The sequence below is a fragment of the Fusarium proliferatum genome (assembly GCF_900067095.1).
Source record: "Fusarium proliferatum ET1 genome assembly, contig: FPRO_scaffold003, whole genome shotgun sequence".
Lineage (NCBI taxonomy): Eukaryota > Fungi > Ascomycota > Sordariomycetes > Hypocreales > Nectriaceae > Fusarium > Fusarium proliferatum.
Genome location: NW_022194792.1, coordinates 1,614,818 through 1,639,952, shown reverse-complemented (window position 1 = coordinate 1,639,952; position 25,135 = coordinate 1,614,818). Strand labels below are relative to the sequence as shown.

Here is a 25,135-nt window from a genome sequence, read left to right as displayed (position 1 = left end):
ACGCCGTCATTACTTCAATTCTGCAACCAAGTCAAGTCCACTTTATGATTCGACATTCTGGCTTGGTTAACCTACACCACGAAAGAGTCAAAAACGGAGAACCCCGGATATTGGAAAGAAATACCTATACGTATGAAGGAATTTGCAAGAATGAAATATGTTGGATCTCTGAGAACGGATTTCTCTATGTGTATTGCTAAGAACAAAACTCAAAATAAAGTTGCCTCTGAGGCATGACTCGGATAAGCGCAGTCCTACGGCATTTCACTTGACTGACCATAGCACTGCCATGGCTGCATCTGGCGATCTCGAATCGCTTTGGTGTACTCCCAAGACTCCGTATGTCGTGCAGCATCGCGGGGAGAAAGTCGCCGCAGCCATACCGAAGCCTCAAATCAAGATCAATCTGACGGAAAATGCCAAATCGGATATCTTGGCATTGGATCTCGCAGAGCTCCCCGCAGTGGCGGTTCTCATTTCCGGGCGATAATTTGGCGGGGTATTTATCCGTTAGTGAGGGGATTTCGCTTTTCCGTCTCTTGACCCAATGCCATTGACGATTGTGGAGACCCGGATATCCGTTTTCTCTTCTATATTATATAGCTTTTATTCAAAAATTCAACATGACAGAACTGGCTGAGCATGCAAACATTGTCGAAATCATGACCATCAGACACGATTCCAATGCCGTTGAGGCTCGCAAGCCTGCTGTGCAGCCCTCAGAGGCGAAGCTGTTCACCTTGGATGAGATGATCAAGCGTCGCGCCGTGGAGCTGGGAGATACGATCTTGATGGGTGCGCCAGAAACGGGTGTTGATGATTTCAAGGAGCATAGTGCAGTTGATCTCGATAGATATGCTGATGCAGCTGTTGCAAAACTTCAGAGCCTGGGTCTCGAGCCAGTGGTGAGTATAGCCCATGAAGATATGAGGATGAAACTAACTGAATAGGATCCAACGCTCGAGAAAGCACCAGTTATTGGCATGCTGGGTCAATCAGGTATTCACGTTGTGATACAAATAATTGCTCTCAACAGATTAGGCTACTCTTCATTTCTCATCTCAACAAGACTTGCAAGCCCAGCTATCACCCAGCTTCTCACCCTGGCGGATTGCAATGCCATCCTAACAACACCACCTTTTCACCCCGTACTTAAGGAAGTTCAACAAAATCGCCAGCTTCAGATTCTTCCTCTTCTGCAAAGCGCAGATATCTTCCATCACAATGCACCGAGATTCGTTAGAGATTATAGCCCAGAAGCGGAATCTCGCAAGGTCGCTGTCATCATCCACTCTTCCGGCTCAACTGGTCTCCCCAAGCCAATCTATCTCACCAACTCAAGCTGCATTGGAGCTTTTGCAGTCCACATGAACATGCGCGCATTTCTCACATCGCCATTCTTTCATAGCCATGGATTTTACGAGGTATTCCGGTCGATCTACTCTGGCAAACCGATCTATTTGACGAACTATGGATTGCCTTTGACGAGGGAGACAGTCATGGCACAGCTCAAGGCCTCAAAGCCTGAGATCTTTCACTGTGTTCCTTATGTTATCAAGTTGCTTGCTGAGAGTGAGGAGGGCATTCAGATGCTAGCTGATACGAAGCTGGTGCTCTATGCGGGAAGTGGATGTCCTGATGATCTCGGTGATCGGTTAGTCGAGAGAGGCGTGAATCTCTGTGGCAACTACGGAGCGTGAGTATATCTGTCGCTTCACTTGAACCAGCTAACGTATTGCAGCACCGAAACTGGAAGACTTGCAACCTCAGGTCGTCCTGAAGGTGACAAGGCATGGAACTACATCCGTGTCCTCCCCCCAGCAGAGCCCTACACTATCTTCGACGAAGTCGCTCCTGGCCTATTCGAATGCGTCGCCTTAGATGGTCTTCCGTCGAAGAGTACTACCAACTCAGATAACCCACCAGGATCTTTCCGCACTCGAGATCTCTTTACGCAACATCCCACAAGGCCTAATCTCTGGAAATTTGCCTGTCGCTTAGATGATCGCTTCACCCTCATCAATGGCGAAAAGGTTCTTCCGATTCCTATTGAAGGTCGTATTCGGCAAGAAGAAATCGTCAAGGAAGCTATTGTCTTTGGCGATGGGAGGACATACCCTGGCATCTTGATCGTCAAGGCTGATCGGGTAGCCGATATGCCAGACGATGAGTTCCTCGATGCTATTTGGCCGTCCGTTGAAGATGCCAACTCACGAGCAGAGTCATTCTCACGAATTCCAAAGGAGTTAGTCGTCATCGTACCAGCAGATTCAGCTTACCCGCGCACGGATAAGGGTACTTTCATCAGAGTCCCTACATATCGCCAGTTTGAGAAGGAGATTGAGGCTGCTTACAACAGATACGAGGGCCAAGGCGATGAAGCCGGCTCGCTCACGCTCGAGGGTTCAGAGCTAGAAGACTACCTTCTACAACAACTGAAGAGCAAGTGTGGCGCGAATCTTGAATCATCTGAAGCAGATTTCTTTGCCTCTGGTGTTGATAGTCTTCAGTGTATTCAGATGTGGAGTCTCATCAAGCGAGAGATCGACCTTGGTGGTAGACAATCGGAGCTGGGACAGAATGTGTTGTACGAGACTGGTAACGTCAAGTTACTTGCTCGCCAGCTCGAGAGGTTGAGAAGTGGTGCGAGTGACGAGACGCAGGACCAGCTGAAGATCATGGAAGGGCTGATCGAGAAGTACTCTTCTTTCGAACTCCACGTCCCTGGATCTGCTCCTCAACCCGAGAAGGAGCTCGTGGTAAGTTTAAGATCTTGAATTGGTGAGATTGAGGCTAATGACATAGTTACTCACTGGTGTAACCGGTGCTCTCGGTGCGCACGCTCTCGCCCAGCTGACAGCTCGGCCCAACGTTGGAGCAGTATGGGCTTTAGTCCGAGCAACCAGTGACACAGCCGCCACCAAAAGACTCTACAGCTCCCTCCAAGCTCGCGGTCTATCTCTGGACGAAGAGCAACGAAGCAAAGTCCTCGCTCTCCCCTGCGATCTCAGCCGTCCGGACCTCGGCCTCAGCGAATCACACATCTCTGAGCTCCGCACCAAGCTCACAACTATAATTCACAGCGCATGGGCCGTCAACTTCAACATCTCCGTGCAATCCTTCGAAGATCAACACATCAAAGCTGTACACAATCTAATCCAGCTAAGTCTCTCCGTACAAACACCAAAGCCAGCACGCTTCTTCTTCTGCTCTTCTGTTTCATCGGCGGGAGGATCACCGCGCCCCGGACAGGTTCTTGAAGTGCAGGTTCCTTCACCTGCCCATGCTCAGCACACGGGCTATGCGAGGTCAAAGTATGTTGCTGAGCATATCACTGGTAATGCTTGTAAGAGTGCTGGTGCGGTGGCGAGGGTTTTGAGATTGGGACAGTTGGTTGGTGATACCAAGGTTGGGGAGTGGAATACCACTGAGGGAATTCCTCTGATGATCCAGACGGCAGTTACGCTTGGTGCTCTGCCAGCGTTGAACGAGGTAAATATCCCGCAGTGCAAGTTGAAACGTGAAAACTAACATGAGCAGGAAATGACATGGCTACCTGTTGATCTCGCTGCTTCAACGATCCTCGACCTCGCCAACCTCGGCGCATCATCACCTACGGACCGCTCTTCCAACCCCGATCTAGTCTATCACATCCTCAACCCCGTGCGCTTCCACTGGGCGAACGACATGCTTCCCTCCATGACAAAAGCCGGCTTCAAGTTCGAGACCCTCCCTACAGACCAATGGATGGACCGTCTTCGCAACTCAGAACGTGATCCTGCCAAGAACCCTCCTATCAAGCTACTAGATTGGTTCGAGGGTAAGTATGGCAACAAGGCTGCTTCATCAGCGGAGAAGGGGCCCCTGGATTATCTTACAGATAAGTCAAGGGAGGACAGTGAGACGTTGAGAAATGTGCCAGACGTAACGGATGTGGACTATATCAAGATGGTGCTCGGACGGCTGCAGGTACGTTGGGAAGAGAAGGTTTGAGTTCAGCGTTAAAGTTGATTTGATCGTTAAATACTATGCAAGTTCATGTTTCTAAAAGTGCTCTTTCTAAATTCTAAAATGCACTGCTTGAGTGATTCGATCCATCGTTGTAAAAGGGCATGCATCTCGCTCTGTCAACCTTGGTCTTTTCAAAAGTTGAACTCTTCAGTCCTCGTGGTTTTCCTCATCCTCCGTCTGAACCTGCTGTTCCGATAGTCTTGGGTTCCTGAGGGCAAGTGCGAATATGATCATGGGTATGCAAACGAAAATTCCGGCGATACAGAGAAGTCTCTGTACAGAACTGTAGCTGCTGATAATCGCGTCTCGAATCGCGGTTCCCACTGGATAATCTGGTATCACGGCAAAGGGCGAGTTGTAAATTCTCTTGGCAAGAGTTTCGTCTGGTTGGAAATCTAGGTTATGCTTCAGAGCTTTGTAAAGAGTTTGGGTCCAGATAGCTCCTGAAAGGCATGTACCTAGGGCACTTCCGACATTGTAGAATGAGAGGTAAAGACCTGTGAGAATGGCCACGTGCTCTCGCGTTGCCGAGGCTTGGATAGATGCCTGAGTCGGATAAGCGAAGAACCCGCCCGCCACTCCGAGGAGAATCTGTGCGGCAATGATTCCGTCTTGAGACGATATCGAAGCTCCGCCAGGGTATAAGATCAAAACACCGAATGCAACCATGAAAAGCAGTGTGCCTCCGACAATGATGAACTTGAGTCGACGAATCTTGAAAATGACGAGACCAGCTAGAACTCCAGTGATGACCCCAAAGAATGAGAAGAACGAAATGATGCGAGTTGCGTTCTCGATAGAAAAGTCAAACGCGACAATGAGGATTGTATAGAGGTAGTTTCCTTGCGTGCACCATGCGAGGTTGAGAAGACTCCGAACTGCCAAGGCCGACCAGACACCTCTATCACGGAGAAGATGGAATGGGACAAGAGGATGACGAGCGCCGCGTTGTTCCCAAGTGATGAAAGCAATCATGAAACAGAAACCAAGGACCAAGGGGAGAATGATGTACCAACTGCGCCAGTGGCTAGCGGTTCCACCGGCAACGGTTAAAGGGGCTAGAATGAGCGAGAAGGCGAGGACAAGAAGGACTAGACCGATGATATCGAGTTGGTGAAAGAGATCCGCTCTGCCTTTCTTGGTCTTGAGGGAAACCAGGACAATCTCATCGCTCTCCTTTCCGCTTTCAGATTCCCAGGTTTTCCTCTCAAGGAAGTAGAGGCAAGATAGGAGAGGCAGTGAGGCAATGGGGTAGATTATGGCCCACATTCCAAGACCCCATCTCCAAGTTGTCGTGCTCAGTACTGCTGAGGTAATGTTTCCGCTGATCCAGGTGTTGATGAGGAACGGAATGGCTGGGAGATAGCTGAAAAAGACGCGCGCTCGCATGGATGAAAAGTCTGCGATGAGGACTTCCAAAAGCAGGACGATGCATGTATATCCCGTTTGGTAAATCACCGATCCTGTACAGAAGACCTCTACTGACGGCGCTGTTGACTCGATCGCGATTCCGAGGGTATATAGAACTGTCGAAATGGCGATGACTTCGAACCTGCCAAAGACATCTGCCACCTTGGCCGCCGTAGGTTGAACCGCCACCGCGATAACATTGCGCAAGACGTTGATCGTGGAAAGGTACGAATGCAGATCAAAACTCGACGTTGCATAAGACTGATACGCCAAACGAACCTGACTCTCTAAACCGTACGCATACCCGACGAGGAAAATACCCGCAAAGAGCCAGATACGATGTGCGCGGGTGAGGTTTTTCGAGACAACAGCCATACGCGCCACGCCCGCTGAAAGTCTCTTAGGATTCGCAGGCCTCGCGGCATTTTGTGACAAGTCACTCGAGCCTGGTTCTGGAGCGCCCAGAAGCGGCGCTGTTTCTGAGGACATGTTCGGGTTGTTGATGAGAGGGAGGAGAGAGAAGAATTTTTGATGAGGTGAAACAAAAAGGCTGCAGGTTCAGGCAGCAAAGGCAAGGGGCAGAGGGAAAAGAGTCATCTGATTTGATTGCGAGTGCATGGGGGTGACTTGACCTTGTGACAACGCATGACAAAGCCATCTGATAAGATTTCATGTCCAATAGCGGCGGATCTAACCGTGGTCTAAGTGGGGACTTGACGCCATTATCACGAATTCGATGCCTGAGGCCCAAGGTCACCAGAAGAGTATATCGTCAACCGAGAGTTGTAAAATGGGTGGATATAAATATTGCATACGACTCTGGCTCAACTATTCCCAGGTATCACCAGTCTGTGGATTGTTTGCTGATGATCTGCCGTGTCCTCTGTCAGATTTGGTCAATGCTACCCAAATCAGCTTCAGGTTGGATTGAGCTTATCAGATCATGCAGGGCAAAACTCAATCCGGGCACCGAGGTAACGGTAACGGTACATACACAGAGCTTACTCAGGGCTAGTGACGATAAATAAGGCCTATGGACGCAGTTTTCTCTTTCTCGCGATTAAATTATTTAAAATTGACCCAACGCGTATAGGGTTTGCCAAACCTGCTCAAATTTGTTCCACTTGTCCGCGACCCAAATAACGATCCATCGCACCCCAAAGATAGAATGGCTATTTATATCTCACTCTGACCTCTGGCAGCCTCGGAGAACCTCAACAAGTACCAATAAACGGCATCTTCTCCATGACCCGACGAATCCGCCCGTTAAAAAAGTACAAGGGAATAGCAAGAGACCCCAATGCAAAAAGGATGCCTCCAAACAGTATGTAAGTATCTCTGATACCCATCGCGCTGATCCAAGAATTGAACGAGTGACTGTATCCAAAAGAAATCGCATTTCTTCCTCCGCAAGTGAGCACAATCGCAGGTCCCGACATGTGCGGCAGCAACTCTCCCAACCAAACTCCAGTCACAGCCGAGATAGCGCAGAAGCCAAAATAGAACAGGGCAAAAGCTGCATGCATGCCTACCCAGCTGTACTGCGTTGGATCCGCAGCCACGACGCCGTAGATGATCATGCCCAGAAAGCAGAAAATCGCTGGGAGAATAAAGTTTGGCAAGACATGCTCAGGCTCTCGAACGCCGCCATTTCTCTTGGTCAAGTAGCGACTGATGGGCTCTGCTAGTTCCCCATATCCTAGACCAAAAAGTGCCCCGATAGCTGCTCCGACCTGGACCGTTCCAATTGTTTCGGGGGGGAAATTCCAGGGTGCCATTTCAAGGCGCTGTGCGTAGGTCAAACTGAGGACAACAAGACCACCGAATACCATACTGTTGAAGAGAAGAACCCAAAGCGTCCCTGGGATAAGAATGCAGAGGAACATATCTTTGTATGCACCGAGGAACCGGGCAACAGGCGACGGTTGAACCGTGAAAAGCGCAAATTGGCGCTTATAAGAGAGCTCTGTGGGATTCTCCGACTGAGCATCGTCAATGTCGAAGCCAGCGTCGCGGGCTGCCTGTGGCGAAGCAAAGGTTCGATGAGTACCGTAGGCGTCCGTCGCATGAATTCTTCCACTAAGTTCGGCAGCGCGACGGTTGAAGAGGGTCTCGGGGACGCAGAAGATGATGAGGATCATGGCAAAAACTGCAAAAGCTAGCCAGAACCAATAGTTGAGTCTCCAATTGCCTCCCGAGTTCTCAACGATGAAGGGGATAGGGACCAAAAGTATAGACGACCCGATTGCGGTCAAAGCCCAGTAGGCAATGAGTCTTGCGCTTCGCTTATAGAGGAATGACATGTCGAGGACGATAATTGGTAGCTGCCCGTTGTTAGCATCAGTCAGTGATAACAGGTCAGTAGAAGAAGCAAGACATACCAGACAGTCCGAAATACCCGCAGTGAGACCCTGCAAGCAACGTGCTCCAAGGTGAGACTCAAACGTCTGCGACTTGGCAGCCCAGATGATCGATGCCACAAATATGATATTGCTCAAGATGAAGGCGAAGCGGCGACCGAGTGCCATGGACAAAGGAACGAAAAAGAAGTTTCCCAAGCCCATGCAGAGAGAAGGATAACTAGCAAGGTCTGCAATACGGTCGGGATGGAATGTCTAGAGTTCATTCGTCAGTGATAGCCAAGAGTTTGTAGCCATTAGACTCACACCTCGCGTTTCCTTCATATATTCAGCAATGAGGTTTCCAAAGAAGAGCGGCGTAGACTGGATGACACCGAATCCAGCGATGCCATACATGCAGACGGCCAAGAGAACGAGGCGCTGTCGCCAGATCCCAAAGTTGAGAGGATCGTTCGGGTCGCATGATGGGACTGGCAGGTTTCGCACATTTCCATGATCGTCGTATAGAAGGACGCCGGCACTGTTGCCTACAGCGTCCTCCACATTCATGGCCTTGCCATGGTTATCGTCTTTTTCCATGATGATTCACGATGAAGAAACTAAAGCATAAGGATAGGCTTGGTTGAAGATCGACGGAATATCTGCAGAAGCTAGATCATCCTCGACATGAGATGTTGAAACGAATAATCGGCAAGACAATAGGAGGATACATCGCAATTTAACACAAAGACCTGATTGGGGCCTCACAAGGGGTCTCACGATAGTCTGGGGCCCCGTGAAACTCTAATTAGCACTCCGGGGTTTTACCCCGCGGTCTGGCCCAGCAGAGCTGCTTTCCGGTGGCAGCGAGACAGCGTTCGGGCCGAACTGGAATGTACGGGAGATATCAAATTAGCTGGCTTCACTTGCCAGCAACCCCGATGTTCGGCCCGAAAATCGTCGAACAATCAATCTTTTATTGGTTTATTCGGGCTCATGAGCCAGGATTTCGAGGGGAATGGAAATGAGCCATGGAGTCAGTAACCGAGGTGTGCCAATTCAGGTTCGTCTCGCTTCGATAATGGAGAGATCGAGGTGGAAAGCGCCTATCATGGCTGGCTCATGGTAGCATCAAGTAAAACAAGCAATCTGGACGCCCCGGATTCTCTAAGGACCATACTAATGACTTGTATTCCACGACTGAAAAACTGAATAGATAAATCTTACGTGCCAATATCTTTCTTGCAACAGACATCGGATATTCCTGTATTAACTGCTTCCCAAATTAATGTGCCCTGTTTGGGAGTATATTAACCCAGACCGATTGAACTTTTGGTACGATAAATCGGGATGGACAACAAAGATGACTGACCTTGACTTGGACAGCTCTACTTTTCATTCTCATCACGTGGTGTCTGAACTGCAAGCTGCGAACAGTAAGCCGAATAGCTAACCATTAATGACAAGCCCCATCCTGATCGATAGGAGCTTGATCTCCCAAGCCTCGTGAGACCCTGGCACTCAGATTTATGGATGTCGTCAAAGAAACGCGATGAGCCACTGCATGCTGCCACTCCAGCCATCCAAGGACAATTTAACGTTCCGTAGTGCTGTTAAAGTGGCTTCAAATAAAGATCAGAGGTGAGTGTAACACTGCGGAGTAATGCCAAGGTCGACACGTCAAGAATGCCAAAGCTGCAAGCCTGCAACCTCAACAGCGAATCTAAAAACAAACCACCACTCAGAAGACCTGGGGGCCGGAGAAATTCAGTGTCTTATGAGTGTTCACTAACCGGTTTGAGGCAGCTGAAAAGCAGGCTGGGGATTGATGTGAGACAGGTGGAGGCAGTGCATTCTCAGCCCTATCCTTATAACAGCTAACTTTGCCTGTCCTGATCCTCCGACAACAAGAGCATATCCAAATGACAGAAATAAAGCCAGATACAACTTACTCGACATTTTTGACTATCACGTCGCCAGCGGCTTTGGCCGTCTCAGACCAAAGTGAACAGACCAATACCTGCGGTTTTATAGACACGAGCTCAGGTAACTCCTCCTTTCACCTTCCATCGCTATGCTATTCACATAAAACAATCAGAAGTCCCGTGGACGTGTCCCGGAAAAGGCACATGTCTATACAATGAGCCATATTCCGCTGTTGGCTGTTGTTGGAGTGAGCCGTGTACTGTCGTCTCGGTATGTTTAGACTATACCGCGGTTAGCGAAGGTCAATGCAGTGAAGAAAGCCTCAGTGCGGGGACGAGTTGCTGGTAAAAGGCCTATACAAAGAGCTCTTTCGACATTATAGCTAACGGTGTTTAGTACTGAAGCCGGAAATCCATACTGCCAAACCTGGAAATTTTACGACATCTCCGCGTCACTCGTTTGGTGTACAGATGTTCAACCCACTGCGAAAGTGATCATATTCAACCAACCTATCCTAACAGCATCAGACACTATCTCCACTGATAGAGGTTCTTCATCAACCACGCTGGCAACAACCTCGACTAGTACATCCACCGAAGAGGCACCATCTGTCACCGAAACTTCGGAAGGAAAGTCTGGGGGCATGTCGTTAGAGAACAAGATAGGACTTGGTGTCGGTCTACCTGTGGCAGGGATAGTCTCAGCTGTGCTAGCGGTTTGGCTGGTAGTAAAGAGGCGGAAAGGAAGAAGAGCAGCGCCGGCAGTACCAGTAGTTCCCTTGGTTCCAGCAGCTCCAGCAGGTACTTCTAGTAGGGGTAGTTCGCGCTCTTAGACCACCAGAAGTGTGAAACTGATATGCAAAGACAAATGGCGATGGAATGGGGGGTCATGGATTAACGATGTGTTCCGGATACGGAAAATCCGACAGATTGACGGAAGACCGCCATATGGGGCAACGATTGCGATGTCCAATGAACGCCATTATGGTGCGGCTGCATAACCTGTCAATTGAAGTCCCAATAATATGCCTTGCAGTGGCCAACTATAGGCCTCTTACCAACAGAGACATACAAAGGAGGTTGAAATGCCACGTCATGCATGCAGACAACAATTTAGAGCTTCAATGGTGATTCTCAGTGACGTAATGTTCATCCTCTCAAGCTGGCGAGGCAGACTAACGCGCACAGCAGCTTACAAAGAACTTGGTGGGTTTCTTCATGGCGTTTTCTTCCCCTCACTACTTTCATTCGTTATGTCTGGGTCTGGCTTTCAGTAGGTATATACGGGACCAACACAAATGACTCCCTCCACACATCCATGTGATAATCTGCAACACCAATATAAGCTATGCAAGATGCCACTCGTGCAGGCTACCTTGTATGATTTTTGTAATTTTGTTTTGCGATTAAAGCAGCCAGTATGCCCCCTTTCTTGCCAAAGCTTTCGCAACCATTGCCAGTCTTTTAATAACCATTTCAATTTTAAGCATTATCTTGCTGGAAAATGGCCGATTGGAAGCCAGAAGTATCTCTAGTATCAGGAGAAACAGACTCTGGGCTCATCTATACCCCTCTCTTATATTCCAGAGGAGAAATAAGGCTTCTGGAACTTTTTCCTCCCCTAACATCGCACTCTATGCCCAACGGAAAACTTCACACTGTATCTATACACGACTCGCGTCGCTATATAGCGCTTTCATATTGTTGGTGGGCTAATAGGCGAGAAAAGAAGATTTTACTGAATGGGCAAGAATTTCCAGTGACTTCCAACCTTGCGGCTGCCATTCAGAACCTTCAGAAAAAGCCAGGATATTATTGGATTGATGCCATCTGCATCGACCAGTCCAACCCAGAAGAGAGGGGGCTTCAAGTGAGTTTAATGAAGGCTGTTTTTAATAGAGCTATTGAAGTTATCATTTGGCTCGGCGAAAAGGTCGACTTGCCCTTCATGTCCAACATCTCAACCGAGGCTGAGCAGCCAAATGCGGAACCCTCAAGCTTCTTTTGCAATAGCTTTTGGCGACGAGTCTGGGTGGTTCAAGAAGTGTCAACAGCATCAAAGATTCGCATCATCCACAGTAATGGTGATATCATTTGGGAAGAATTGGTTGCATACATGAACTCTGCCTTAGTGTTGAACCAGAATTTCAGTACTGAAGCATCCATGGGAATTGAATGCATCCAAAGACTTATGAATCTACGGTAGGGCTTCAGACTTCATCGCGCGGCTTACCTTTTGGATCTTTTATATTGCAGTAAATCGCTGCTTGCAACAGATGAGCTTGATAGGGTTTATGGGCTCTTAGGCCTTGCTCATGACAGTGAATTATTCCTTTACTGTCCTCAATATGGAATCACCCTTGAAAGCTTATATGAACGTATGGCGACGTCACTTATAGAGAACACGGGGAGCCTTGACATCCTTTACCTCTGCCGGGGGGCAAAACGCGACTCACTACCAACTTGGGCTCCACGGTGGCTTGAACTTGAAGGCAATCGTATCGAGCAATGGATCCATTACACCATTCAAAGGAGCAGGTCATCGAATGGGCTCTCCATGTGTACTGCCATACCTCGGATTTGGAGTGTACGCTTGTGGTACAGGGGAGAAGGATAGTTGTCCTCGATGGTCTGAGCAGCCCATGCTTTTCTGGGACCTCCAACAACAGGTCTTCAGAAGTAACAGTACAATTGGCTAAACGAGGAAACCTAGATCCTTACAGTTCCTATAATGCCACTGTGAACGCAGTTCTTTACACAGTCTGTCGCGGACTCTCACTCCTGAAGAATGAAAAGCCAGCCTGTTTCGGCCAGTTTCATTGGGCCTTTCAGACACGTATAAAAGCCCATTTGGGACAGTGGATCTCTGAGAATGAGGATGTCAAGATCCGAGGCGAAAGCTTTTCGTACTGGTTCGACGAGACTGTAGGCCAGCTACCACGTTTTATCACTTCAGTGTTATACATGGGAACTCTTTGTGCCTTTTCCACAATCCTTCCAGATGTTCCAGTTACCGGTCTAAAAATATTTGAGCCTATGGCAATGAAAACAGCTCGTGGCTTCCTTGAAAGGGAAGAGGAGTCTTTTATGGACCCCGGGATCCCCCACTCTGAACCGAAGATATTCAATCTGAAGGATGCCGATGAGGGGCTCTTATGTCTCTCATCATCGGAAATGCGTCTTGTGGTTACAGACGAAGGTCTAGTTGGTCTTGCGGTCAAAGAAGCATCGCAGGGTGACGGTTTGGTGCAATTGGAAGGTTGCGAACGACCCTTAGTATTGAGAAGGGCTAAAGCTGACGAAAGTGCCTGGGAGATTGTTGGTGAAGGTTGGTTATGTTATGCCTCAACTGCTCCCTCAGTAAACTCTGAAGTTTGTAGCTACACTATAGTCTGAACGTTTGGGAGGCGACGAAGGTATCGATCTACCCCGTAAATCCTAAGCGTGTTTTAGGGCGGGCCTTAGTAATACAAAGACTCGTTGTTCTATTGTGGCCTTACAAAGGCTCAAGTGAGCTTGTGATAATCGTTTGATCATTAAGCCGATAATAAGTTCAACATGCTCGTATGATAAATCACTAATAACGGCGTGGCGTCAGGTAAGTCGACGGTACGGACATGGGGCAAGGTCCCGAAGGCTAGAGACCCAGTACCCGAGTTACGCGCGCTGGCTTTGCTTGGCGGCATAGAAATAAGATTTACAGGCATGCATCACTCTTCCGATACCGAGAATAAAGTATAAACGATTTAGGTGACTAGATTAAGCCCCCGATCTGTACTGACAATGGCCTCCCAGAAATCACATACCGAGGCATATAGTAGAGAATGCTGGCACGGCGGACCGGCATTGCAGTCCCTGAGGACAGATCGATACCCACGACAACTTCAAATTTGAGTATTGATAATGTGATATGTAAGAAGCTCGGCACCCCGATGATGTTGCTTTTTCTGATTCCAGAACATCTTAGGTGAGCTTCGGCCGCCAGCGTGCCTGAATCCGCTCCGGCTACAACAGCGAAAGAAACCCTACAGGCGAGTTAAACCCAAATTGCAAAGGGGTCAGACCCGTCAGTGGTCCAAGGACGAATCCCGGCAGTCCAGGTCCACATGGCGCGTTGGGCTGAAAACGCTTCTGCTTGATTGAGTGTAGCGTCCGGCGTAAGGTTATTGCTTAGAACATCGAACGATTTCATCATAATCTCTGTGTTATCAACAGGGACTCAAGGGTTTCCAAAGGGGTGACAGCAGGTGACAGCAGCACGGCAGATACCCGGAGTACGTAATCCCGGGGACACGGTACGGGAAACGAGCTGTATTTGGGTGGCCGCCACGGACCTGCATGCATCGTGGCTGGTCCTTGATAACAAATCCCTGACTCCCGGAATTCTGGGTTCGCCTCACTGTTCTGTGCCTCCCAGCGACAGAAACTCAGGGTTGCTATCCAGGTACTCGGTATTTCCAACGCAAGAACTGCGCTTGTGCGATTTAGAGTTCAGGTCATAAACAATTGACAAGCAAAGCAAAGACCATGCGATTTGACGACCGTTCTCGGGCCACTCGCACGAGCACAGTAGCATTGAGGGCGGGAAGTGGGCAGACGGAAATGCAACCTCGCCAATCGAATTGGGATGAACTGTCATAGGATTGGAGCCGGCGTACAGAGTATGTACGGATGCAATTCACAGGGGAAAATGAAGTGGCACACACACAAATTTCCGCTACCTTTTCCGACGGGTCCGCTGACGAAGCAACGTTAGGCGAACCGGTTCGTTGGTGAGCGCTGATCAGGCTCATTTTCTGGAAGGTGAACTACTCTTGGCTTTGTCGATCCCTGTCACTGGAGTTGGGGGGTGATCCTTCGATCGGGTCAACGGGGTCCGAATGGAAATTGGATGCGCGCCATTGATCGCCAGCGACACAGCTTGGCTTTGACTCGGAAAATACATTGTTGTGGAGGAAGATAATACAACATATTATTACAACGCAGATACTAGACTATTTTTGATCCCGCAAGATGCTCAGTTGACTTGAGTTTGACGCAACCTCCGTCTCGTCCGTCCGTGAACCCGTGCCCTTGGAATTCTTCCGAGAGTCAATGTATTCTGTGACAGTAATTTCTTGGGTCCGTAAAATACCCTCAGAAGGCTGGCGACTGTGATGGACGGTACCGAGAGCGAATGTTTCGGTCGTAGGATCGTCTCCAAGTGTATCATTTATTCTCGTATTTTTCCTACTCCTCATCCCAGTGCCGTTGGACTGCGAATGGGAATAAACATATCCAGTGCCCTGCTTCTTCTTATTCCAGAATCCATACAGAGTCGGGGCGTTGACGACAATTGTCGCAGTGAGAAGCTCGGTGCTAGCCCATGTCGTGCGATTGACCTGGCTATCTTTGTTCATGGCGTTGATCGGCAATCGGATGACGGTGATGGCGACAATAAAAATACCGAGAGTGAAGAGTACGTAAAGCTTGAGTTTGCGCTTCCATGAGGTCTTGAGCGAAAAGAATAAAGGAATAGGGACGGCAAGAAGCATCACGTCTGTGACGATGTTGAGAACTCCAACGACGATGAGTTGTAGTTGGGCTTTGGAGCATGTTCCAGGATCGGGAACGACCTGCCAGTACAAATGAAATGGCACGCACTCGCTGAAAGTCGTGACTTGGACAGCGACATAAGTACCGAAGAAAACGAGAAGAAAAGAATACATAATCGTCTTCTGATATCGCAAGTTGAGCAGCAGTCGTCGGTAGACATCGAGTAGCACGAGCTTCTGTAACCAAAGGCTAAAATGATGTCAGCACGACTTCCCCTCGAGTCAGTAAGGGGACACTAACAATGAATTGTAAAAGACTCGATTGGTAATGGCGAATTTACTCCCAATCTCCCGTCGATAAATAATCTCATCCGTAAAAACCATCTTCTCCCTAAGACTCGGTTTAATATTATTCGTTCCCCAAGTAAGAACGACATGAATCAGCGCCAGTCTCACAGCACAGCACAAAATAGCGCCCATTGTGAGGTAATCGCCGAGCACAAACTTCTGCTTGGCGACTTTTCTCCATATCAGCCGCACCCCCATGATCAGGAGCGACAAGCAGCTGAAGAACCAGTGAATAAACAGCGTAGGATCCTCCATCGTGTCGAGTTACACTGCGAAAAGGGAAAAGGAAAGAAGAAAAACAAGGGAGATCTTCGCGGCGGGGGATGGGCGCAGATCACATATCTTTTTATTGTTACTGTAGATTGTTCTTTGATGAAACGCTTCCTGTTGCCTGCTTTGCTTCTTTTCAGCTTTCCGCCACTTGAATCCCAGCGGGACGTTCCCCGTTAATTACGCTTGTTTTTTGTGTGAGTTTACTGACGATATGCTTCTGGACTTGTCAGTTTTAGTGCCTAGCTTGGTTTCCCGTGGCGTTAGGTCGTGTCTTTCATTTTGGGTACCAGCGCTAGAACGGGCCGTTTTCCTTCAACGGGGAGAAGTAAACTATTCCTGTGCGCTAGAGACGGAATGACATTGCGAGCGGTAGTATCAATAATTTATTTAATCAATATTCTAGGCGATGTCGACTGACGCCGTGAAAGAATATCGCTTGGTACCGTCAATCGGGCAATTGGGCCGTTCGTCCCTCATGCGCCATTTTCTTGTGGCAGGGATATCACGCGGGTTCCTGGGATGCGGATGATACGAGCTGGGACCTTGTTAGCAGGGGCCTAAAAGTCTAGAGTTCAGTCTGTCGCATCCAAAATGGAAAATGAGGATGACGATCCTGTCTAGTGTAGCTCACTAGCCAGGAGGCCTTGAGCGACCTCAATTCCGCAGTGTAAACCCCCTGCATGATGCAGTATATCTGCGACTGTTTCTTTTCGTTCTTTTCTTTTTTGTTCTTCCTGCATCCGCGCTGCATCTCCTTCCCCATCCATCCATCCATCCATCCATCTTTCTCATCTCATCTGCCCACCATGCGTTTCACCTCCCTCCTAGTCGCTGCTACCGCGACATTCACCCAGTGTCTCGCTGCGAGCTATGGAAGCCAGGGTGAAGTTCCTGCTATTCGCACGTACTTCATGGTCGGCGGAGGTTATGTAGATGATGGTGCGGGCGGAGAGATCTTCCGTGATCAGATGTACGTGGAGAGACTGGTCCCTACCAAGGGACCTTACAAGTCCACGCCTCTCGTATTTATCCACGGACAGGCCCAAACAGGAACCGTAAGTCCCCTTGATTGATGATACGAAACAGCCTCGGCTGACACAGAGACAATAGAACTTCCTAAATAAGCCTGACGGAGGCCGTGGCTGGGCGAGCCAGTTCATCAACCAGGGCTACGAAGTTTATATCGTCGATCAGACCTTCCGAGGACGATCGGCATGGGCGCCCCTCGCTGGTGCTACCAAGCCCTCCACATACTCGGCAGAGATCATCGAGCAGCGCTTCACTGCCGTACAGGAGTTCAACCTGTGGCCCCAGGCTGAGAAGCACACCCAGTGGCCTGGTACCGGCAAGCGAGGTGACCCTGTCTTTGACGCCTTCTATGCTTCCAACGTCCAGTTCATCAACAACGCCACCTACCAGCAGCAGACCGTCCAGGCTGCCGGTGCTGCCCTTCTGGACAAGATTGGCAAGCCTGTTATCCTCCTTGGCCACAGCCAAGGTGGTATGATGCCCATTCTCGTCGCTGATGCCCGCCCCAAGCTCACAAAGGGCCTCATCCTTCTTGAGCCCTCTGGTCCTCCCTTCCGAGACGCCGTCTTCAGCACCAAGGCCTCTCGCGCCTACGGTCTGACCGACATTCCCCTTGTCTACAGCCCTGCCGTCACAGACCCCTCCACCGATCTCGTCCAGGAGGTCCAGCCCAGCCGTGGCGAGGACTTCGTCGAGTGTATCCTCCAAGCCAAGAAGCCTGCACCTCGCCGTCTTGTCAACCTTGCCAAGAAGCCTATCCTCCTCGTCACCTCTGAGGCTTCTTATCACATGCCTTACGACTACTGCATTGCTCGCTACCTTAAGCAGGCTGGTTGCTCCAAGACCAAGCACATTGAGCTTGGTGAGGTTGGCATCCACGGTAATGGACACATGATGTTTATGGAGAAGAACAGTGATCAGATCCAGGCTCTTGTTGAGCGCTGGGTGCGCTCAACATAATTTGGCTGCCTTGTAGCCCTCGTGTCACTTCTCAAGCAGCGATATTTGCTGCCGAATGGGACCTTCGAAGTTGTCCACGACTGTTATTGAGTTCAGCAGCTGTTGAAGGATGGGAAAATAATAGATCAAACACAGTCGTCTCCAACGACCTATATATATAGAATTAATCATAACTGTAATGCCATACCAAACACGTTACAATAACAATCGCTAAAAATGCTACAAAAGAATTCTGGGTCTTTTACATACCCAAAACCTCCAACTCAACACGCGCCATACGGCACATGATGCCCAATATTTATTTGATAAACCTCCTACAGAGACTGGACTCACAACCGATGGATTCACCCATATCTAGAGGCACTGATGGTTAGCTTATGATCTGACTATCGTTGTCTGGAGATAACATACCTTGGTTTCTTGTACCCGATGTTTTGTTGTTTATCGCCATTCTTTGGTACCGCGATCTGTTGAACAGCTACAACGACGGTATCCTCGCTCACATGATTTCTCCCATTCGAGTCTAGGAAGAACTTGATCCCTGCCGTTCTAGTCTCCTTGCTCCGGAGGTCCAACTCAGCCACGTGTTCGCCATCGCAGAACCCCCACTTCTGACTCTCGGATTCATCAGCCACGAACTGCAGACCCGTCAAGACGCCCATTTCGTTAAGCCATACACGAAGAGTCTTCAAGTAACCGCCGTAAACATGCCATTTATCGGGCTCATAGTGAGGTATGTCTTCAATCTCTTGTTCGAAAGAACCTCCATGTATACAAGCGCACCGGTCTTGTTTCTTGACATCTTTGTCGTGCTCTGGTGAGTCTATGGGGATTGGTCCGAAGGACATTGATTCATGGCCCTCTGCATACATGAAAGTCATGGACGTCATCATGAGCAGCTTTGTTGTCGTGCTATGACACATCGTGATGAAGATAGTTTCGAGTGGTTTTGAGCAGTCGAGCCACGTCACAACTGTTTGTGGACTCGGCACGCCAACGCCGGGGTAGCGCAGTCTTTCGATCCATTTTGTCATGCCATGGATCTGTCCAGCTTCAACGATTGGGAATCTTGTCTGCGGACGCTTGGGGACCCAGTAATGCCCCAAAATATTCTGAGCATCCTTATCCTCGCGGTCTTCTCCTAAATTCACAGAGCTAAACTCGAGTGTCAATACCCCAAGGGATGTCAATGAGCTGTTTCGGTCGTCAGACCATCGGCAGTGAAAACCCTCAATAGACTCCATGTTTAGCCCTTCTTTGGCAAGGCTCCTCTCTTCTCGTCCAGGTCTACAACGATGAAATGCTGTGTTTTATCCGTTACGAAGCGTATGGCCTCAACTTTGTCCTTCCCCGTGATGTAGCATTTCGTGATCTGCTCATCGCTATCCATGAAGAAGTAGTGCATGGCAGTGGGGAGGCCGATAGATCGCCGGACGGTTTTGTCCTTGTATTCAAATAGCACTTCGAACGCGCGAAATTGAGCATCCACTCCAAGAATGAATTTGTAGTCCAAGTTATCGTTGAGCGGCTTGGTGAGCATCAGTGTCTCCACAGGCGTTGGCATCAAGGGATCTAGTCGCACTGGGTAAGTAGGCCAGATTTCGGGCTGGAGGGGGATCCAGCCTCTCCAGAGGAAGTTTGCGATTCTAGGATCGGGTCGAAACATCGTTAACACTGATAGTCCGTCTAGATCATCAGGGTATTCCATCCCGACCCGGCAATGGGCAGACTGAGGCACCTTTTCTTGATCTTGCTGCAGAAGAACCAGGCTTTCCACTCCTCTTGCCTCATTCCACGAAGCCCCAATGCCAACCACAGTATGCCACGGCTTGGGTACGAGGACTCGGATGTCTCCCAAAGGTTCACCGAACGAAACAAAGTCGTCGTACAGGAACATAAACTTGATCCCTACAATCACCCATCGCCAGACCCTGGGTATCTCTTGAGGCACTTCCTTCGTCACGATGAGAATTCCTGCTAGCCAATTATCTTGGGGGATCTGGGCATCTTGGCTCTTGTGAAATAAATCCTTTGGCCCTAAGGTCTTGAACGTATCTGTGTTAGGATCGTAAACCCCAATACCAGCAAGGTGCTTGTTGGCATCCCAATAAACCCTAATCACAGGCTCGGCTTTCTCGAGATCTTTCATCTCCTCGATGAGGCTGACTCTGTCATAGACTGTGCTGGCGTAGGCTGGGAATGTCAACAGTGGTATGGGACTCGAGATGGCGCCCCTTAAAATATTGTCAGCCTTCTTAGTATGTTTAATCAAAGGCTCCTGCTTTATCGTCTTGGTCTTGGTCTTCGTCCTGTTCGCCGACTGGCCGAGTGCCGAGCACTCCTCCAAAAGTCGAGAACATACACCCCACAGTCGACAACGATTCTGAAGATGCATCCTGAGTGGAAGTGAGAAGTTCCCCTCCCTTAGGCGGCCATTGCCGAGAGCGACGAGATTCTTGTAGTATATGGCCATATCAATTGTCATCTTGTGCTGTTTGACCGAAAAAATGTACTTTGCCCATGGCATATCATTGTAGATTTTTGTAGGAGTCAACCTTTCGCCATTGAGGATGTGCGGAACACTTGAGCGAGATCTTCGTGAGTTTATTTTAAGCTCGTCCACAAATATGGTAAGATCAGAAACGCGGTTTGGTGATGCGTACGAGAAATCATGGGCGGTACCGACCACATTGTGTCTTGGCTTGTTATAGTCGAACTGCAATTGGCAGCGAATGATGCTGTCATCATGTAGACAGTAGCTTTCAAGGGTGTCATAAAGAGCTGAGAGATCGATATCTCGCGGCTCATAAGCGTCCGCTAGCACCTTGTAGCAATCGACGTGAAATGGCGCTGCAAATGCCTGAGGCCCTTCGCAGTGGTACCTGAGTGTAAGTGAGCATAATCTGGTCGCCGGTGGTAGTAATGGGATACTTACACTGTCACAAGTCGGGAGTCAAATGCTTCGCCATGATTAGCAACTTGTTCATCATTGTGCACGTCAAAGGTGTTGTCTCGATGATGCCGTGCTTTCTCAATTATAAAAGTCCTACTAGTATCAGACAAAATCGAAATCACAGGAGACTATAACTATGACTCTTACTCTTGTATTTCGGGGTCTCGAGCAATGATCATAAATTCCCCCATCCACGCTCTATCGATATCGCGTCCCGAGTCTCTGCCATGGCCGACATCACGGTCCCGATGCTTATTAAGTATGGTCGCACAGCACAAGGCGCAGCAGACAGTGTATCCGCTCATGACACGCGTTACACTTATATCGATGAGGCGAACTTGTGATGGTGAGTATCATTTATTGTTTACTATATTTCTCAGGGGGAGAGGCTGTTAAATTGCCAGGGAGACTGTTTATGGCCAGTGGCAAGGGCGCCGCTATGCCTCTTTGGGCTACGGCTTCTAGGGATAAGACCCACAAATTGAAGCCTGCGAGTCTGATCAAGTGTTTTGGGGAAAATGTGACATCGAGATTAAGACGCAGGGATGCGAGTAACGCCAGTCTAAGATTCTTCAATCAGGCAGACAGAACGCCGAGCATTGTAAATACGGCAGAGGAAGGGAGACTGATCACGGCAACTGCTGTAATGTCAGGTACAGTCATGAGTTCGGAATAGGGTACTTTGAGTACCTAGCTTAATGAACTTTTATATCGCAGCAACTAACTTTGGCATCTAATCACAACAAATGCCTCGTTTTTGCTTTGTCCAAGCATAGTTGTGGCAATGTAAAGTATTCTTGTTCGGCTTTCCCATCGCAAAGTCTGTAAAGCCTAGTATAAAGCTCCTCCTCCTCCTCCTTCTCCTCCTTCTTCAACCTTTTGATCGTCTGTATCAGATACTACTCATCCGCAAAGTACACACCGAAAGAGGCCAACTTGGCATCCGGAGAATCTCGATCTGACCATTGGCAGAATATTCCAGTCATTCAGCCGCCCCAATTCGTTTGAGGAGGATACTTCATCTCATGCTCTTCAGGCTTTCCAGCAGTGATCGCCTGACTTTGGCTGATAGCCCGTAAACCACTGGGGACATTTTGCTTCATAGTCACACAACAACCTGTAATTCTGTCAGGGACGGCCGATGACTTGTCGAAGTAGAGGTACTGCATGGCCGTGCTGCGGGGACCAATGCAATGACTCCATTTTCGCCCATCTTCCTCAAAGTGAATCTCGAATCGTTGCATATTAGCGTCGAGCCCGAAACGGATCGCATTATACAGATCGCTACCACGGGCTGCAAGAGTCAGAGTCTCCATGGAAGATGCTCCGATCCGTGACTTGTTCCTCAGCTCGTGTGGCTCACAGGGCCAAGGTCTGCTACCCTTGATAGGCTTCCTGAAGAAGTCTATTGTCGAGGGCGTGCTCGTAGGTACTGAGTTGGTCGTCCTGGATCTCGTGATATCGGGTGGGGAGTTTGCCTCAGGCTCTTGTGCGCTGCGCTGTTGGGAGAGAGGCAGATACTCCTCTACGATCTTCGAACATAATTCCCAGAGTCGGCGGCGATTATGCAAGGCCCGCAGCGCATCTCGGTAGTCAGGAGTATTGAATCCCCGGCCACCGCCTAGGTCAAAGATGGCTTTGCAAAACAAGAACCTATCAATGTGACGCCGCTCGATCTCTTCCTTGGATGGAAGAAACTCGCGTATCCAGGCAAATTCCGTGGTAAACTTATTTTCCCATTCCGTGTCAGAAATATCTCTCTGTATAGAACATCTATTCAGTCCATTCTGTCGATTCTGCCTCTTTCGTTGGTTTCGTTGTGGCCCTTGGTGATTTGCGTGCAGAGCTGCTTGTTTGTTTTCATATCGCGAGCTTGTTCCTTGATAATTGTGATACGGACCGGTTCTATAGGACTGATACGGGTCAGTCGGGACGTTTTGGGAACGTCCACGATCAGAACATGGCCCACTTGGGACGTTATGGGTTGATCGATTGTCGGGTACATTCGAATTGTTAGCTTTCCTCAAAACGCTCTCAACAACGGAGGCGACGTTCTCGATGGAAATTGGCGATGCGACTGCGTACTCCATTCCTGGGGCAGTATCCCACTCATCGCTCTGATATCTTTTCAGTCTGCCGTAGTTAAAGTCCAAGGCATTTGGTGGCCCGTAGGGGAGCCTTGGAAGATGAGATGTTAAAACTCGGTAAAGGGCTGCGTTGTCAATCTTCTGCGGTTTGACGACCTTTCCAAGAAGTTCGTAACAGTCTGCATGGAAAGGAAATACCAAGGGGTCTTGACCTCCGACATCATATCTTCTGAGATTAGTACGGCACTCTCTCCCTTTTTATATAGAACTTACACCGTCATCATGTTGACATCTTTGCGAACTATCCTGGTATTCTCATCAAAATCGACATTGAAGTCGTTTGCTTCCTCCTGTTCGGCACGAGGCACAATGAAGACCCTAGGCTCATTAGATTATAGGTACTTGCAGTATGGCACCAGGGCTGCTTACCTTCCTGACTTGTGGTGTTGTGTGATGAGACTGACATTGTCCAGCCAGCCGCTGTCGTCATTAGAGTCAATGCTGGGCTCAGACAAATAATCAACGGCTGGCTCGGTTGAGTGACTGGATGTTGGAGCGCCGCAGATGGCGCAGCAAATGGACGTCGAATAGCCGGACATGATGGCGATGACGGGAAGAGAAGGTGGTCGGTATGGCGCCAACTTAAAATGGCTGGTGGCTTTTAAGACACGAAAGTGATAACGCGTGCGGTAAGGTTCTGGGCAGGTAGTCAGAAAGAAATGAGCACTACTGTTAGCACTACTGTTAGCTCCTCACACGGAACGCCAGCAAACACAAGCTTTCATTCTACACAATTACTTACTTGTCTTTCTGTCCAATGCCCTTCACCCCAACCAAGTCTCAGATGCTGAAAAAAAAGGCAGTTTTCTTCTGTGGGATAGATACATAAATGTCAAAAAATTGCAATTGCTGCGTATTCAGGGCTAAGACACTATAATACGTCTTATAATCGCATATACTGACGTGGAGTGTTTTGTTCCGTTACACCCGAAAGTTTAACATCTTGGCTATCCAGGCTGTTTGAGGCTGCAAATCGAGCATTTTCCCCTTAAGCATTTGACATCTGCTGAGTTCCTCACGCCTCTGCAATTCAATAAGGAATATAAGATAGACTGATGAGCCATGATGATGACAAGATGACATGGAATATGCGCCCGGTATAAATATAACCCGGTGCATTATTTCAACGCTTCCGCGACAAGGATTGCTCGTTGGTTCATAGTTAGAGCTGTCAACGTCCTCGAATCTCCAAATATGGACAAATCACTCATCAAGGCTAAATTCTACAGCCTTGTCCAAGCGGGGCTGGTGTTTTACGACCAAGAGCAAAAGACCGTCGAATACTTGGATAGAGGATTGAAGGTACAGGCCAACGACTGTATAGCCCGGCGCATTATACTGACACTCTTGACCGCAGTTTCAGTTCCTTCTTACTTCAGCTCTGGCAAACAAACCGACGTTCCAAACAGCTGGAGCGCAGTCACAGCAAAATAACGAATCGCCCCAGCAGAATCGAGACGGGAGTGATATCAACACCGCAGGTTATGAGATATGTGATGTTGGGAGCACGCATGTCCTGGTCGCCAACAAATTCTGCTTCGCTAGCCCTCATCTGATGCTTCTGACTTCAGACAGCCACCAAATGCAATACGAAACTTTGAACAGAGACGATATCACAGCGGCATGGAGTGTTTTGAGTACGATGGGTGAAGACTATGTCGCGTTTTTCAACTGTGGACGAGATGGAGGATGCAGTCGACTGCACAAGCATATGCAGCTAATTCCGAATCCGAGCAACAGCTTTGCATCTTTCCTCGATTCTGATGATCAGAGGGAGCCTGATGTCCCATTTCAATGGTTCTATCATCGCTTTGGATACTCGAAACATGGCGTAGATGACCTGGTTAACATTTACAACGACCTACTTAGAAAGGCCACAGAAGTTGGCGAAGGACGATCTGAGCATGCTAGCAGCTTACCTCCTCGTGCTGCAATCCCGCACAATTTCTTACTCACGCAAAGATGGATGATTGTACTCCCAAGGCGAAGAGCGGCTATCAACAAAAAGGCTGGGGCGAATGCTATTGGGATGATGGGTGTTATCGCTGTTGCAACCCAAGATGAGATTGACAACTGGCTCAGAATTGGACCAGCCACAGCTCTCGCAGAGCTTGGCGTTCCAAAGTAGAAGGTCTTCAGCATAGAAAAAGAGAAACTTTTAGAATTAGTTCAAGCTCCCTATCATCATTATCATTTACGTCGTTCC

At 48.9% G+C, this 25,135-nt stretch overlaps 10 protein-coding genes across 10 annotated transcripts; 5 read left to right on the top strand and 5 right to left on the bottom strand.

Annotated features, from left to right (window-relative positions):
- Nucleotides 1-623: 623 nt before the first annotated feature.
- On the top strand, nt 624-3,993 carry FPRO_06530 (uncharacterized protein; the record flags this gene model as incomplete). The annotated part of the gene is made up of 5 exons (XM_031228546.1): nt 624-905; nt 951-1,696; nt 1,742-2,759; nt 2,806-3,492; nt 3,541-3,993. 5 exons carry the CDS (start codon nt 624-626, stop codon nt 3,991-3,993), a joined length of 3,186 nt encoding a protein of 1,061 aa, XP_031078872.1.
- Nucleotides 3,994-4,158: 165 nt separating this feature from the next.
- FPRO_06531 (putative SIT1-Transporter of the bacterial siderophore ferrioxamine B) lies at nt 4,159-5,910 on the bottom strand (the record flags this gene model as incomplete). Its single annotated transcript, XM_031228545.1, has 1 exon — nt 4,159-5,910. One exon carries the CDS (start codon nt 5,908-5,910, stop codon nt 4,159-4,161), a length of 1,752 nt encoding a protein of 583 aa, XP_031078871.1.
- Nucleotides 5,911-6,635: 725 nt separating this feature from the next.
- FPRO_06532 (uncharacterized protein) lies at nt 6,636-8,360 on the bottom strand (the record flags this gene model as incomplete). The annotated part of the gene is made up of 3 exons (XM_031228544.1): nt 6,636-7,745; nt 7,803-8,036; nt 8,088-8,360. The coding sequence occupies 3 exons, from the start codon at nt 8,358-8,360 to the stop codon at nt 6,636-6,638; spliced, it is 1,617 nt and encodes a 538-aa protein (XP_031078870.1).
- A 1,540-nt stretch (nt 8,361-9,900) lies between these two features.
- On the top strand, nt 9,901-10,518 carry FPRO_06533 (uncharacterized protein; the record flags this gene model as incomplete). Its single annotated transcript, XM_031228543.1, has 2 exons — nt 9,901-9,956; nt 10,083-10,518. The coding sequence occupies 2 exons, from the start codon at nt 9,901-9,903 to the stop codon at nt 10,516-10,518; spliced, it is 492 nt and encodes a 163-aa protein (XP_031078869.1).
- A 1,675-nt stretch (nt 10,519-12,193) lies between these two features.
- FPRO_06534 (uncharacterized protein) lies at nt 12,194-13,081 on the top strand (the record flags this gene model as incomplete). Its single annotated transcript, XM_031228542.1, has 1 exon — nt 12,194-13,081. The coding sequence occupies one exon, from the start codon at nt 12,194-12,196 to the stop codon at nt 13,079-13,081; it is 888 nt and encodes a 295-aa protein (XP_031078868.1).
- A 1,598-nt stretch (nt 13,082-14,679) lies between these two features.
- FPRO_06535 (uncharacterized protein) lies at nt 14,680-15,822 on the bottom strand (the record flags this gene model as incomplete). The annotated part of the gene is made up of 2 exons (XM_031228541.1): nt 14,680-15,469; nt 15,521-15,822. The coding sequence occupies 2 exons, from the start codon at nt 15,820-15,822 to the stop codon at nt 14,680-14,682; spliced, it is 1,092 nt and encodes a 363-aa protein (XP_031078867.1).
- Nucleotides 15,823-16,646: 824 nt separating this feature from the next.
- On the top strand, nt 16,647-17,829 carry FPRO_06536 (putative fusarubin cluster-esterase; the record flags this gene model as incomplete). The annotated part of the gene is made up of 2 exons (XM_031228540.1): nt 16,647-16,895; nt 16,951-17,829. 2 exons carry the CDS (start codon nt 16,647-16,649, stop codon nt 17,827-17,829), a joined length of 1,128 nt encoding a protein of 375 aa, XP_031078866.1.
- A 386-nt stretch (nt 17,830-18,215) lies between these two features.
- On the bottom strand, nt 18,216-21,087 carry FPRO_06537 (uncharacterized protein; the record flags this gene model as incomplete). Its single annotated transcript, XM_031228538.1, has 4 exons — nt 18,216-19,023; nt 19,092-20,711; nt 20,765-20,878; nt 20,930-21,087. 4 exons carry the CDS (start codon nt 21,085-21,087, stop codon nt 18,216-18,218), a joined length of 2,700 nt encoding a protein of 899 aa, XP_031078865.1.
- Nucleotides 21,088-21,768: 681 nt separating this feature from the next.
- Nucleotides 21,769-23,468, bottom strand: FPRO_06538 (uncharacterized protein; the record flags this gene model as incomplete). Its single annotated transcript, XM_031228537.1, has 3 exons — nt 21,769-23,095; nt 23,143-23,247; nt 23,299-23,468. The coding sequence occupies 3 exons, from the start codon at nt 23,466-23,468 to the stop codon at nt 21,769-21,771; spliced, it is 1,602 nt and encodes a 533-aa protein (XP_031078864.1).
- A 655-nt stretch (nt 23,469-24,123) lies between these two features.
- Nucleotides 24,124-25,057, top strand: FPRO_06539 (uncharacterized protein; the record flags this gene model as incomplete). The annotated part of the gene is made up of 2 exons (XM_031228536.1): nt 24,124-24,231; nt 24,287-25,057. 2 exons carry the CDS (start codon nt 24,124-24,126, stop codon nt 25,055-25,057), a joined length of 879 nt encoding a protein of 292 aa, XP_031078863.1.
- Nucleotides 25,058-25,135: the final 78 nt, after the last annotated feature.